General features: G+C 39.9%; 1 protein-coding gene and 1 non-coding gene across 2 annotated transcripts in view; both read right to left on the reverse strand.

Annotated features, from left to right (window-relative positions):
- LOC141692150 (uncharacterized) overlaps positions 1-6,890 on the reverse strand; it is a 96,163-nt gene extending 89,273 nt beyond the window's left edge. The window contains exon 1 of the mRNA XM_074496890.1: positions 6,560-6,890. Within this exon, the coding sequence (XP_074352991.1) occupies positions 6,560-6,890 (331 nt within the window). The remainder of the gene's footprint in view (positions 1-6,559) is intronic.
- On the reverse strand, positions 1,654-1,760 carry LOC141709806 (small nucleolar RNA R71). The gene has a single exon (XR_012570364.1). It is a non-coding gene; the product is annotated as a small nucleolar RNA R71 (small nucleolar RNA).
- Positions 6,891-14,883: the final 7,993 nt, after the last annotated feature.

Consider the following 14,883-nt stretch of genomic DNA (forward strand, 5'->3'; position numbering starts at 1 on the left):
AAAGAGCGAGGAGATAAGGAAGAAGACCGTTTTAGCACACCGCAACGAAGAGGAAGCATATTTTCTTGTGATTCTTTATTTTGTTGTAACGTTGGATGCTAGTTTTCTTTACTTTGAACCTAATTACTCTTGTGACGTACTCTGGTTTAATATAAGTAGTTTTAGTTATTATTCTCGTGTGTTATTATCATATTTTCATATGAACCCATGATGACGATGAGTGCTATCATGGGCTAATCGTGATCATGGGGTCATAACGGATTTACTATGGAATTCTTTAGTTAGTTGTTTAATACCTTAGTGTGTGATGATTGTATGATATCTAGTATTGGTTGTGCTTATTCGTCTTATGTGCGTTGCGAACATATAAGATAGGGTGTTAATCTCTTGTGAAGCGATGGTGGATCTTGAGATTTAGAACTTGCCATGCTAGCATAGGTTCGTGTACGAGTATGCATGATTAGTGGGTAACTCTAACCGTTTTATTCGCCCTGTGTAATCAAAAAGGAATAAATTGTTCTTAAATCGTTATGTTGTCAATTTCTGTAGACATATAGGGACTCAACATAATTGATGCCTATTCAACTTCTATCTTACTCGTGGATGTTTGGTAGAATGGTATTAGTACAATGAAAATTGGCTTTTATCAGTTTCGTGTTGTTCGATTAATATCATCATTGTTGCATGCTAAGGGTAATAACAATGACTATTGAAGGAAGTAGTAATGAAGTTGTGATCTCATGTGTGTTTTAATATTGTTAATTCAAGTGTTAATTAAGTGCTTAATTCTCGTAGTTAATTGTAGTTAATAATTAGTTAATAAAATCTAAGTGTTATTGTTTTAACATTGAGAAGTAATCATACATTGGTGAGTGAGTGTAATTGAACATAATTAGTCTGAGTCTCTGTGGGAACGAACTAGAGAGTATTCTATATTACTTGCGAACGCGTATACTTGCGTGTGTTATTAGCGCGTGTTTTCGCCCTAACAAGTTTTTGGCACCACTGTCGGGGACTCGACGTATTTGTTTAGTTTATGTACTTACCATCAGTGGTCATTAGGACTCAGTGATTAAGACATGTTACTTATTATTTCCGGTTGTGTTTCAGGTACTTTAGCAAGCGTTTATGCAAACACGTTCTTGTACTCGCAAGAGGACTTTAGATACGGCTGAGGAGACAGACGAAGTTCTTGATATTCCGGAGAAGATAGATTTTGAAGATTCGGATTCAGGAAGTGAGCAGAAAGAGCCAGTAATCATGGGTGATCGTATAGTTCCGGCAGATCCAACTCTTATGGACTTTTCTCGGCCTAAAATTGATGACATTCAGTCTAGCATCATGCACCCGGCTATTGAGGCCAATAACTTTGAAATCAAGTCGGGCACTATTCAGATGGTGCAGAATTCTGTTTCTTTTGGAGGTGCTGCGACTAAAGACCCCAACATGCACATAAGGAATTTTGTCGAGATCTGTAGTACTTTCAAATATAATGGTGTGACTGATGAGGCTATCAAGCTGAGGCTTTTCCCATTCTCAGTGAGGGATAAAGCTATGGACTGGTTACATTCTGAACCAGCTGGGTCTATCACTACTTGGCAAGATCTTGCACAAAAGTTTCTGGTGAAGTTTTATCCAATGGCAAAGACTGCGGCTATGAGGAGTGCTCTTACTCAGTTTGCGCAGCAACCTACAGAATCTATGTGCGAAGCTTGGGAGCCCTACAAGGAGATGTTAAGAAAGTGTCCACATCATGGAATGCCTGATTGGATGGTGATCACTGGTTTCTATAATGGTTTGGGGGCCCAATCTCGGCCCATGCTCGATGCAGAAGCTGGAGGCGCCTTGTGGGCCAAAAGCTATACGGAGGCTTATAATCTTATTGAGACTATGGCTGCAAATGAGCATCAAAACCCGACTCAAAGAATGATCCCTGGGAAGGTAGCAGGTATTTTGGAAGTTGATGCAGCTACAGCTATTGTAGCGCAACTCCAAGCGCTGTCTATAAAGGTCAATTCTCTAGCCACCTATGGAGTCAATCAGATAGCTATGGTTCGTGAGCTTTGTGCAGGTTCTCCTGCTATGGATCAGTGTTCTCTTGTTAATGAATCTGTTCAGTATGTGAACAATTATCAGTGACTGCAGCAGCCTGTACCAGCTACTTATCATCCTAACAACAGAATTCATCCAAATTTCAGCTGGAGTAATAATCAGAATGCTATTCAGCAACCATATCAGCAAGGCATAAGTAAACAGTTCAATCCACCTGGATTCAAACAACCACAGCATTATGCTCAAAGGCAATCATATCCTCAACAATGAGGTGCAGCTCCACCCTCTAGTGCTGATTTTGAGGAACTTAAGCTGCTGTGCAAAAGTTAGGCGGTTTCTATCAAGACCTTGGAAAATCAAATCGGTCAAATAGCCAATGCAGTGCTCAATCGTCAACCTGGCACACTTTCTAGTGATACTGAAGTGCCAGGCAGGAAGGAAGCTAAAGAGCAAGTCAAGGCTATTACCTTAAGGTCTGGAAAAGTTGCTGATGCTGAAAAAGCAAAAGAAGGAGAAGCTGAAGTTGGTGATGAAGAAGCTAAGCAAAAGGACAAAGCGGCGAAACCAAGGAAGACTACTGTTGAACACACTCTGCCTGAGGATAATACAGGGGAAAAACAGCTCTATCCTCCACCACCTTTCCCTAAGAGATTGCAACAGCAAAATCTAGATAAGCAGTTCAGTAAGTTTCTTGAGGTGTTCAAGAAACTTCACATTAATATACCTTTCGCTGAGGCTCTGGAGCAAATGCCTAGTTATGCGAAATTTATGAAGAGTATTCTTGCAAGGAAGGTGAAACTGGATGACCTTGAGACCGTTGCTTTAACGGAAGAATGCAGTGTTGTGCTACAACAAAAGTTACCTCCAAAGATTAAAGATCCAGGTAGTTTCACCATTCCTTGCACCATTGGCAAGTTGTCTTTTGACAAGTGCCTCTGTGATTTGGGAGCAAGCATCAATCTGATGCCGTTGTCGATCTTTAAAAAGTTGAATTTGCCTGATCCAAAGCCCACCTACATGTCTCTATAATTGGCTGATCGTTCTATTACATACCCACGAGGCATAGTGGAGGATGTGCTAGTAAAGGTAGATAAGCTCTTCTTTCCTGCAGACTTTGTTATTGTGGATTTCGAGGAAGATAAGAAGATTCCCATAATATTGGGGAGACCTTTCTTGGCTACCGGCCGTACCTTGATAGATGTGCAGAAAGGTGAACTTACTATGAGGGTGCAGTATCAGGATGTGATATTTAATGTATTCAAAGCAATGAAATTCCCTACAGAAGATGAGGAGTGCTTAAAAGTGGATTTGATTGATTCTACGGTTACTTCAAAACTTGATCATATGCTAACGACTGATGCATTAGAGAAAGCCTTAGTGGGGGATTTTGACAGTGATGATGAGGATGGCAATGAGCAACTACAATATCTAAATGCTTCTCCCTGGAGGCGAAAGCTAGACATGCCATTTGAATCTCTTGGTACTTCTGATCTCAAAAATGCTGAAGGAAAGCTTAAACTATCTATTGAGGAAGCACCTACCTTGGAGCTTAAACCATTGCCTGAACACTTGAGGTACGCTTTTTTAGGTGATGCATCTACGTTACCTGTTATTATTGCATCTGACCTTTTAGGTAGTGAGGAGGACAAGCTCATGAGGATCTTAAGAGAATTCAAATCGGCTATCGGATGGACTATAGCAGACATCAAGGGGATCAGCCCTTCGTACTGCATGCATAAGATTCTACTAGAGGAGGGTAGTAAGCCGACTATTGAGCAACAGTGCAGACTTAATCCTATCATGAAAGAAGTGGTGAAGAATGAAATTCTGAAGTGGCTGGATGCAGGAATCATTTATCCTATTTCTGACAGTTGTTGGGTGAGCCCCGTGCAATGTGTACCTAAGAAAGGAGGTATTACTGTGGTAGCAAATGAGAAGAACGAGCTCATCCCCACTCGAACAGTCACAAGATGGAGGGTATGCATGGACTACAGAATGTTGAACAAGGCCACGAGGAAGGATCACTTCCCTCTTCCATTTATTGATCAGATGCTTGATAGGTTGGCCGGTCATGAGTATTATTGTCTTCTGGATGGTTATTCGGGGTATAATCAGATATGTATTGCACCAGAGGATTAAGAAAAGACTACCTTCACTTGTCCATTAGGCACGTTTGCTTTTCGCAGAGTTTCGTTTGGCTTATGTGGCGCACCGGCCATTTTTCAGAGATGTATGATGGCTATATTCTCTGATATGATTGGAAATAATGTCGAGGTGTTCATGGACGACTTCTCCATCTTTGGACATTCGTATGATGAATGTTTGAATAATCTTCGTGCAGTACTCAAAAGGTGTGTAGAAACTAATTTCCTGCTCAATTGGGAAAAATGCCACTCTATGGTGCATGAAGGCATTATTCCTGGGCATAAGGTCTCGAGCAAGGGTCTTGAGGTGTACAAAGCCAAGGTGGGAGTCATTGAAAATCTTCCACTACCTGTTTTCGTGAAAGGAATCCGTAGTTTTCTTGGTCATGCGGGTTTTTATCGGCGTTTCATCAAGGACTTTTCGAAAATATCTAAGTCGTTGTGCAACTTGCTTGAGAAGGATATGCCTTTCAAATTTGATGATGAATGCTTGAAGGCATTCGAGACACTCAAGAAGAGTTTGATAACTGCACCAGTTATTACAGCACCTGACTGGACAGAGCCTTTTGAGATGATGTGTGATGCGAGTGATTATACGGTGGGCGCAGTTCTTGGGCAGCGCAAGAATAATCTCTTTCATGTGGTCTACAATGCTAGCAAGACCTTAAATGGAGCTCAAATGAACTACACCACTACTGAGAAGGAGCTTTTGGCTATAGTCTTTGGTTTCGAAAAATTTCGATCTTATTTGCTTGGGACAAAGGTGATAGTGTTCACTGATCATGCGGCCATTCGCTATTTGGTTTCCAAGAAGGATTCGAAGCCTAGACTCATTCGTTGGGTGCTCTTGCTACAGGAATTTGAGTTAGAGATCAAGGATCGAAAAGGTACTGAGAATCAAGTAGCTGACCATCACTCTAGATTGGAGAATCCCGAGTCTACTTCACATGATAAGATATTGATCAACGAATCTTTTCCAGATGAGCAGTTGTTCGCAGTTCAGGAGGAAGAGCCATGGTTCGCAGATATTATGAATTATCTTGTCAGCAATATAATGCCTCCTAATATGAATATAGCTCAAAAGAAGAAGTTTCTACATGAGGTGAAGTGGTATATATGGGACTTGGAGTCGAAATTCATCAAGTTCATTTAGCTGAAGCATTCGCTTCTTTCCAGCTGCATCTAGATCCAGGTTTAACTTCTTCAATGCCCAATAGGCCTTATGCTCAAGCTCCGCAGGTAAATGACATCCCTTACCATACACAAGTTGAAACGGGGACATCCCAAGTGGAGTCTTATATGCTGTTCTGTAAGCCCAAACAGCTTCATCGAGCTTTAAAGACCAATCCTTCCTTGATGGACAAACAACCTTCTCTAAAATGTGCTTGATCTCTCTATTAGACACTTCCGCTTGACCATTCGTTTGCGGATGATAGGCAGTAGCAACACGATGATTCACATTGTAGCGTTACATCATAGAAGTGAACTTACGGTTGCAGAAATGCGACCCTTCATCACTTATGATTACTCGTGGCATTCCAAACCTTGTGAAAATCTGTTTATGAAGAAAATTCAACACTACCTTTGCTTCGTCGGCAGAGCTTTGACTTCTACCCATTTTGAGACATAATCAACTTCCAGCAAGATGTACTGATTATTGCAGGATGAGACAAATGGCCCCATGAAATCGATTCCTCAAACATCAAAGACCTCGACTTCAAGCATCACATTTAATGACATCTCATCCTTTCTCGTAAGATTTCCCACTCTTTGGCAACGACCACACCTTAAAACAAACTGATGAGCATCCTTAAACAAAGTAGGTCAGAAAAAACCTGCTTGCAGAATACGAGCTGCCATCTTCTCACCAACATAATGTCCACCATAAACTATAGAGTGGCAGTCTCGTAATATCCCCTCCGTCTCACAGAATGGAATACATCTCCTGATGATCTGGTCAACTCCCTGTCTAAACAAAAATAATAAGAACTATCAAATGGGCTGCTGAAGTCACGTCTGAAGTACACCCCTAGTCTCCACCCATTCATTCTACGACCACAAACTTCTTGTTCCATTTGTGGTTTGATGAAGAGAGCTGATATTCATAATACGAGGAACATGAACTCTGTGTTGTATCACGACCCAACCAGGTCTATTCAAAGGAGAATATTTCATCATGAAAATGCTTTGAAACATCGTTACACTCAAGGGGATGCCCAAGTTGTGACATCTCACTATGAACAGAATGATCAAAGCCCACCCGTTGGGGTAAAGCTGGCATGGGTGAATCTTTAGCTCCTCCAGAAGCCTCGGAGTGAAAGGGTGTAGGGGAAACCGTAGCCCAGAGTTCAGGACCGCCTTACACACGAATAGCCTTTGGTGGAAAATATTGCAAGCCCTCTCACTAGGCTTAGCCTTGCGAATCTTTAAGCAGTCGGGCCAAAAGTAAGTCGACTGAATCTCTTCGACATCCTTCTCACGGAGCATACTCCTGTGATGAAACGCATCAAAATAGACGGTACTTATGTACTCGTCCTCCCTCTCATCTAGCATACTCTTTAAATTATTGGAACAACGGTTAATGAAGAAAGGAGAAACGAGAGCTATACCTTGCAGAGAGCGAAGAGTAGCCCTCTTCTGCATAGCTTCCTTCTGGGAGAAAGCGGATTTGTTAGGACCTTGTCCACTAGACATCTTTGAAGGGCTTAAGAGAGTTAGAGAATTTGAGAAGTTGAGAAATGAAAGTGTGAATGAAAATGAACCCTTCTCATCTTCTTTTATAGGAAAAGAGCTACCTGTTGCAACAGGTCGTAACTCTGCCTGGTTCGCGTTGGCATGTACCTCTCAAAAAAACACCGGAAATGGTAGATAAAAATGGCCAAAAAGTGGAAAATGATGACATAATAAATTAGTAAAGTGATGCAGGATACCGCTTACCGTATCAGTCTTCCAGAAATAGCCTGGTTGAGACTAAGCATAAGTCATCAGTCCTAGCTAAGAGCTGATTATGTTAATCACTATGATTAGAAAAACTTATAGAAGTTAAAATAAGATTAGCTTTTCAGCTAAATAAGTTCCGTGAAGGCCAGAGTGCTTACAAGAACTACATCAGAATGTTTTCCTCCTGAAGGATCAGACTACCGTGTAGGAGGCTCCCAAGGTCCATTAAGACCACTCCCAGCCAACCAAACAACAATTGGAAATAATATGGCCGACCAGGAGCCTCTCTAGGATAGCTCGGAGGGCCTCAAAGTCCATTAAGACCACTCCCGGCCGACCAACCAACAATTGGAGGTCATATGGCCGACCAGGAGCCTTTGTCGGACAGCCCGGAGGGCCTCAAAGTCCATTAAGACCACTCTCGGCCGACCAACCAACAATTGGAGGCCATATGGCCGATCAGGAGCCTCTGTAGGACAGCCCGGAGGGTCTCAAAGTCCATTAAAACCACTCACAACCGACCAGCCAACAATTGGAGGCCATATGTCTGACCAGGAGCCTCTGTAGGAGAGCCTTGAGGCCTTTCAAAGTTGTTCTGGTAGCTCCCTTGAGAAATTTTATGCGAATTTGTAAGAAGGGATTGACCTCCGACGGAAACAAGTTTCGTGAAGACCGGGACGTCCACGAGAATAAATTCCATAAAAGATCGGAACGCCAGTGAGAACCAATTCCATGAAGACCATAGGATTCACAGAAACAAGTTTCGTGAAGAGTAAAACGTCCACCATGAAGGATTTAGAGAACTTTTCCTCTTGGCTAATCAGACCTCACTGTGAGTGGCCACAAGGCCTATTAAGACCACTCATGGATGACCAGGCAACGATTGGGGCCTTCTGGCCAACCAGGAGCCCCTGTAAGAGAGTCCTGAGGCCTTTTGAAGTTGTTCTGGACAACCCCCTGAGAAGTCTCTTGAAGATTTCTTGAAAAGGATAACTCCCAGCGGAGCTAAATTTCATGAAGACTAGAACGTCTACGAGAACGAGTCTATTGGAGTACAGAACATCCTATAGAGAAATTTTGGACAAGCTCAGTGAAGTATAGGACTTCCTATAGGAGCAAGTTCGATAAAACACAGAACGCTCAGTAAGAACAAGTACAGAACGTTCATTGAAATGAGCACGGAACGTTCACTGAAACAAGCGTAACAGAACCCTAAGGAACTCTAGGATAACCATAAGATTAATTCCATGGGTAACTAAGAGTAAGAGTAGCCTAGAAAAGAGCACAAAGTACTTGACTCTAAGTATGAGTTTTTATTCAAAAAAAAGTTTGGAGCAAACACCCGGGTCAGCACGGAGCAAGAGGACCTGCTCCAGGACAACCAGGAGGTGGCCGACCTCCCTAGGCCGAGCAGCCACATGTGAGGGCATGTGGTCGTGCAGAGCCTCCTGCAGAAGAAGGTTCTTCTCGGCCCCGGTGACCCCCTACGAAAATTTTCAATTTTTTTTAAAAAAATGGAAAAAACAATTTTTTTTAATTTTTTTTTTTTAGGATTTTAAGATTAAGCCTCGGTTAGGGTCGATTAGTGAAATGTAGCCTATATTAGGGCCGAATAGTGTATATTAAGCGTAATTAACCCGAACCAGGGGGAATTAGTGATTTGTATAATGAAATTAGCCCAGATTAGGGCTGTTTAACTTATTCACTATTGTAATTAGTGTGAATTAGGGATAATAAGCGTCTTATGCATGCTGATTAGTCCTGATTAGCCCCGATTTGGGTAGATTAGCCTCGATTAAGGCCAATTAGTGCATTCTAGCTTAAAATTAGGCTCTTTTGAGCCTAGTTAGCAGCTTGTACATGGAAATTAGCCCCGGTTAGGGCCAATTAGCATCGATTAAGGCCAGTTAGCAGCTTTCACCCTATAATTAACATTGGCGAAGGTTAAGGGGTGATAAATGCTCGCTTTGTAGTCCCGATTAGGACCAATTAGTGTTGAACACTATCCAAATAGCTTTTGCAAAGGCCTTAAATGTGTATACTCATACTAATAAGTCGTTGCAAATGTGTAGGTCGCTCCACACTTTACGATAAAATAGTGATACCCATGAAGGGCCGATACCCATGAAGGGCTGATACCCATGAAGGGTCGACACCCATGAAGGGCCAATACCCGAGAAGGGTTCGTAAAAAAGACCGTTATAACTTCCATGAATACTCGAGCAGTATTCCCGGAAGTTGGGGGCAAATGATATGGATAGAAAATACATCCTAAAGACACATTAAATGTCGCATTAATTACATTTGAGCTTCTTGTCTGAAGTCCAGTACATACGTGTCTGGTCCTAGCTCGTAGCAGACTCAAGAAGGCTCATGTAGACAAGGCCCGCCAGCTGAGGTCGTCAAGGTCCACGAACACAAGCTGTTTTTGGACTAGGCCCAATACGTCTAGAAGAGCAGAGACATGTGTCCTAAACGGACTCAAAGTCCTACACAGAAGGTTTTGGAGTTCCTTCCCTTATAGGACTCCTAATAACCATCTAAGTTGGAGACTTGGCCACTAAGTCTCCCAACACAAGTCTAACCCTAGACTCACCTTTATATAAAGGGCTCTACCCCTCAACCTAGAACTACATTTTGGCTTGATTCTCTACCACACAGAGATACGTAGGCATCTTGCAAGGACTGATAGCCCCAAACGCAAAGGCAGCCATTAAAGCTCGAAGCTTACAAACCCTGGCATTAAATACTAACGCACTCTAGTTTTTGTTCCACAACAGCTTCAATCACTGAAACCCTTGATCTTCAATACGTCAAATCAATACATTTCATTATCACAAGAAGTCCTTTGATATTTTATTCTTCAAGGAGGCTTAAACATATTAATTAACTTCTTTTCATGACCTGGTTACGGAATTAGAGCATTAATTCTATCTTTTGATTATTTGTATTTATCCAGTCTTCATCTTCAGGGTTCATGTGCTTCACAGTTAATATTATTTATCTATTTATGTTTCATGTTTAGTTATATTTCCTCGGTTACATATTATGTTACATTATGCTTTACAAGAGTCATAACCCAAAATCTTGCTAATCAATCTTGAAATCAAAACTCACGTAATCACCCAAACAGTTCACCTACTCATCCCATGAATGTTGGTTAATAACCAGTACCTCAAGGTAATTTTATAACTCTTGAATTCATGGTAAAATCTTACATTGAAGTTAATATTCACCAATCTCTCATTCATATCACATGTAGCTAAAATTGTGCTCTTAAATCTTTAATCAATCTTCACAGACTTTAACTACAATGACATCTTACATTCATCTCATCAGTGGCTATATATCAGCCATTGATAAGTGTTAGTCCATCAATGGCTATTCCAACAACACAACCATTGATAGTTCAAATTGTTCCATCAATTGCTACTTCATAACAATTGATAAAGGTACATGTTGCATTGCATATGCACATCATCAAACAGTTATTCTAACACTCATAGGTCTGAGAGAAGGAAGTGAACGCTTCGAAAGTGGAACTGCTCTAGTAGCAGTCAAAAGAGAAGTGTGAATGAGGCAAACTAATTCTTCAAATCTTGTAAGTAAGACAGAGAGTTCCACCGTAGAAGGTGATGGTGAAGGTGTAATAACCCCAATTATTGGAAATTTTGAAGCCCTGATGAATAGTAACTTTCGCTGATATTGTTGATTAAGGAAATTTATCAGACCACACTATATAGGAGTACTGTTATGGTAATTCTGAGATCATATTAGTATTACATAAAGTAAATGAGTGTATGTAAAGGTCGTCAGAATTCGAATTCGGACACTTTGATTTTTTCCGAAAATCTACCAAATACCGAAAGAATTGAGTATAATATAACATGATTTAAAGGATTTCAATTCAAGGATTATAAGAGAGGATCATTTAATGAATATAAAATATTAAGAAAGGTCTAGTGAATCCCAAGTAATAAGTTCCGTATATGATCTCTAAAACGGACAAAGAGAACGAGAGCTAAGCGAACCGTAAAATAAATAAGCAACCAAGAATCAAGCTTGTACAAGAAGCAAGGAACTAGAAACAAGGTGACATCCTCAAACCACAAGATAATAATAAGTGGCAAGGAGGTGACATGAGAATGATGAGGTAGGCATGATTAGTAGATATTTTTACAAGGTTGATTTGTGGCCAAGTGTTCTAACCTTGATTAAACCAAGGTTAATGTTTACTAAACTAACAAAACATCACATAAATCACCAATTTAAACAAGAAGCATTCTCCCCCCATTTCTTCATAGCTTGCTCTCAGCCTTTTCTTCAAAAAAACAAGGAGCAAATTTCCAAAGTTCAACTTCCAAGCAAGCTTAAATTTGTAGGTTTATTTTTTTGGATTCTATAATTATAAACTTAATTATACCATGAATCTAAGCTCTTGATTTCAGGGATTTCATGGATAATTAATTCTCTAAAATTTTGAGTGAATAGTGATTTCAAAACTTTAACTTTGTGTTCTAAGCAGTAGTTGCATATACCCTTAGTATAGGGGACCCAAAGTTGAACATTTTTCTAAACCGGGAGTCGATATTCCTGATTATAATATAAATATATATATATAGTTTTCTATAACTATTAATCGAATAAGATTATTTGGTAGTTTTGATTAATAATCAAACATTATTTTCGATTATTCAAATAAAGATCTTACTTTCGTATAAGTATATCTTTTGTTATTTATTATTCGTTTCAAGTATTAGTTTCAAAACTTTTACTTCATTTATTTTTATAAAACTATTCTTTATGGAAATATAATTTAAATAATAATATTCAGATATTTTCTAATATATCAGAACTGATTTATTTTATTAAATCATCCTTACTTCAAACGTTTTCAAAAATATTTTTGAGTCTTCAAAATGACTTTATAAGTTAGAGTGGATCCCAAAACTCGTTTTTAACTTAAATATTTCCTTTCGTGACTTAAATACTCGCTCAAAACCTAAGGGATCCGACTATGTGGTGTATTTTTATCGCAACGAAGTTGCTGATTTGATAAAAGAGTTTTTGATTACTTGCCCAACATTCGGGAAGTAAGTCCATCTAAATGCGCTGGCATATGCGACAGGCCGGGGTACGGTCTATCAAAGTGTAAGAGGCTGGGTGACATTCCATCAACGCGTAAGAGGCCGGGTGATGGTCCAACGCAAGGTCCTAATGCGGCAAGGGTGATGAACGGCGAGGAATTCATCCATCTACTAATAGAGAAAGTGACTTGATTGATATCTTTTCCTGATCAGCAAGGTATTGGGTTTATGCCGAAGTCTCCCTCCTTTCAAAATCATTGGGTATCATAACTCTATTTATACTTTTCATAACATAAGTTTTCAAGGAGTGTATGATATATATATATATATATATATATATATATATATATATATATATATCGGGACTAATGAAGTATCTCGTAACTTCATTTCTTTTAAATGATATTTCAAAGATTGATTCTAAACAAGTTTTGTCTTGTAGCTTCATCTATGTGATGAACTTTTGAAACTAAGTATACTTTGAACAATGGTAATTCAAGTAGTTTTCGGAAAAGATATAAGTATATTGGAGTATTTCGTAACTTCATCCTTTAAACTTATATCTAGTAATTTAATTATCTTATGCATAAAAGATTATCAAAAAGTTGTTGATAAAGATATTATGCATTATTGAACAAATAATATATATTTTGAGAGTATATATACATATTGAGTATTTTACGACTTCGTCGCATTAAAGATATCAACTTGGTTCATCTTTGCTTGACCAAGGCTTTCATAAATACTATGAGAATGCTCATATATTCTTAATTAATATACATATTATTTTGGTGAGCTGTTTTGCTCACCTTGCTTCATTTATTCATCATACAACAACAACTAGGCAAGATGAACATGACCAAGCTCCCAATTCGTGAACAGATTGTAAATGTTCCGCAGCTTCCTGTAGGTGTTGATGCCGCTATGGCCAAGGTAGGATCTACCAGTAGGCTAGGATTTCAACCTTTTTTTGTACCGGACTTATGTATATCTATGAATTATTATAATGGCAAAGAACATGTAAATTTATTCAGAAACCCTTTTGAGGTGTAATGACTTATAATTGTGGTTAATATTACTTGTATTATTTTTGGGATTCATCTCTGAGACTATTCATCCTTGAGTGGTCGAAGAACTGCATTACTCCTCCTGACCTCCAATTTGTCTCTTCTGGCGAGAAGCTTTTCGAGGCCGAGATGCTGGAAGCTCAATCCCTATACCAGGTACACTTCAACTTGTATAAATTTCCGTTTAAGCGCACTTTTTTTTAGAACTTGAAAAATTTTATGGGAATCACTCATACAGGGGGTCCTAGTCGGTCTCAAGGTTTCACTTGTAGCCTGCTCGGCCAAAGCTAGTTGGCCTAGCTTGAGGCCTTGTGTCTTGGGGACTCGACCCTTCTTACTTAAGCTTTTTATAACTCTATTTATTTTTTCCTTGTCAGGCCAACGCCTACTTCGCGGCGTCCTCCATTCAGGATATTAAGATGAGAGGCGACTATGCCGCACAGCAAGTCTCCATGAACAAAATGAAGATTTCCTCAGAAGACTGTAATCCAAAGATTATGAAGCAGAGGGTAAGATTGGTACCTTCGAGAGGAAGTGCACCAGTACGGAGGTTAAGAGGAAGAGGGAATGGAAAGACCTTGTGGAAACGTACCACATATCCTCGTTGTTCACCAAAATGATGGACAAGCATGATGATGAGATGTGCCCTATTAACCTGGCCATAGGTTGGAAGAGGGGATTCAACGATGCTCAAGGCTTGTGGCCGGATGTTGTTGATCCGAGTCTTCTATCTTGCCCCTGACAGCTACCCGTCATGGACCCATCCAGGAAAGCTTCCGGATTTGTGCTCGAGACTCCTTACATGAGGTCTCAATCACGTTCTAGCCACAGTGGTTCCGGTTCCAAGGCCCCCTCGGGTAGCCCTAACTTCAGAACAGCCCTTCATGGGAAAATAAGGGAGCCTATTCCAGGGAGTAGCAGTTCTTCTTCCGAGGGAGGCTCGGATGAGAAGGAGGATGGTAAAGGGGAGAATTCTTCTGACGAGTGACCGTTGTGGCCTTGCATGGCTTTGATCGCCGTATGTGGCTTTTATTTTTAGAACTTGCTTATTTGAACTATATTAGTCTGTAACCTATTGGTCCTTCGAGACTTAACTAATGATCCTTCGAGATCTTTGTTTATGTATTTTGTTTAATTTTATTTCATACTTGTCTTTTATTTTCGGTATTTGGTCCTTCGGGACTTGCAATCTTTTGATACTCGTACTTAAATAAATTGGTATACAAGATGATAGAAATAAACTTGCATAAATAGATAATATCTCTGAGAACTGAGTTCAACCCTTATAATAGATGGTTTCATCGACCTTATTTATAAACTTAATACTAGGTACTAAGAACACATCACAAATTTCCTAAACATATTAAACCTTCATATTTGAAGCGTTCCAAGTACGGGGCACTTCATCACCGTTCAAGGTCTCCAACTTGTAGGATCCCCACCCTAATGTCTTTTTGACCTTATAAGGTCCTTCCCAGTTAGGGGCTAGCTTTCCTCTCTCCCCTACTCCCGATGCCTCAATTTCCTCAGAACCAAATCTCCCCACTGTAAGAACCTTTCTTTAACCCTTCTATTGTAATAGAGGGAGTCCCT

Source organism: Apium graveolens, chromosome 2, assembly GCF_009905375.1.
Source record: "Apium graveolens cultivar Ventura chromosome 2, ASM990537v1, whole genome shotgun sequence".
In the NCBI taxonomy this organism is placed as follows: Eukaryota; Viridiplantae; Streptophyta; class Magnoliopsida; order Apiales; family Apiaceae; genus Apium; species Apium graveolens.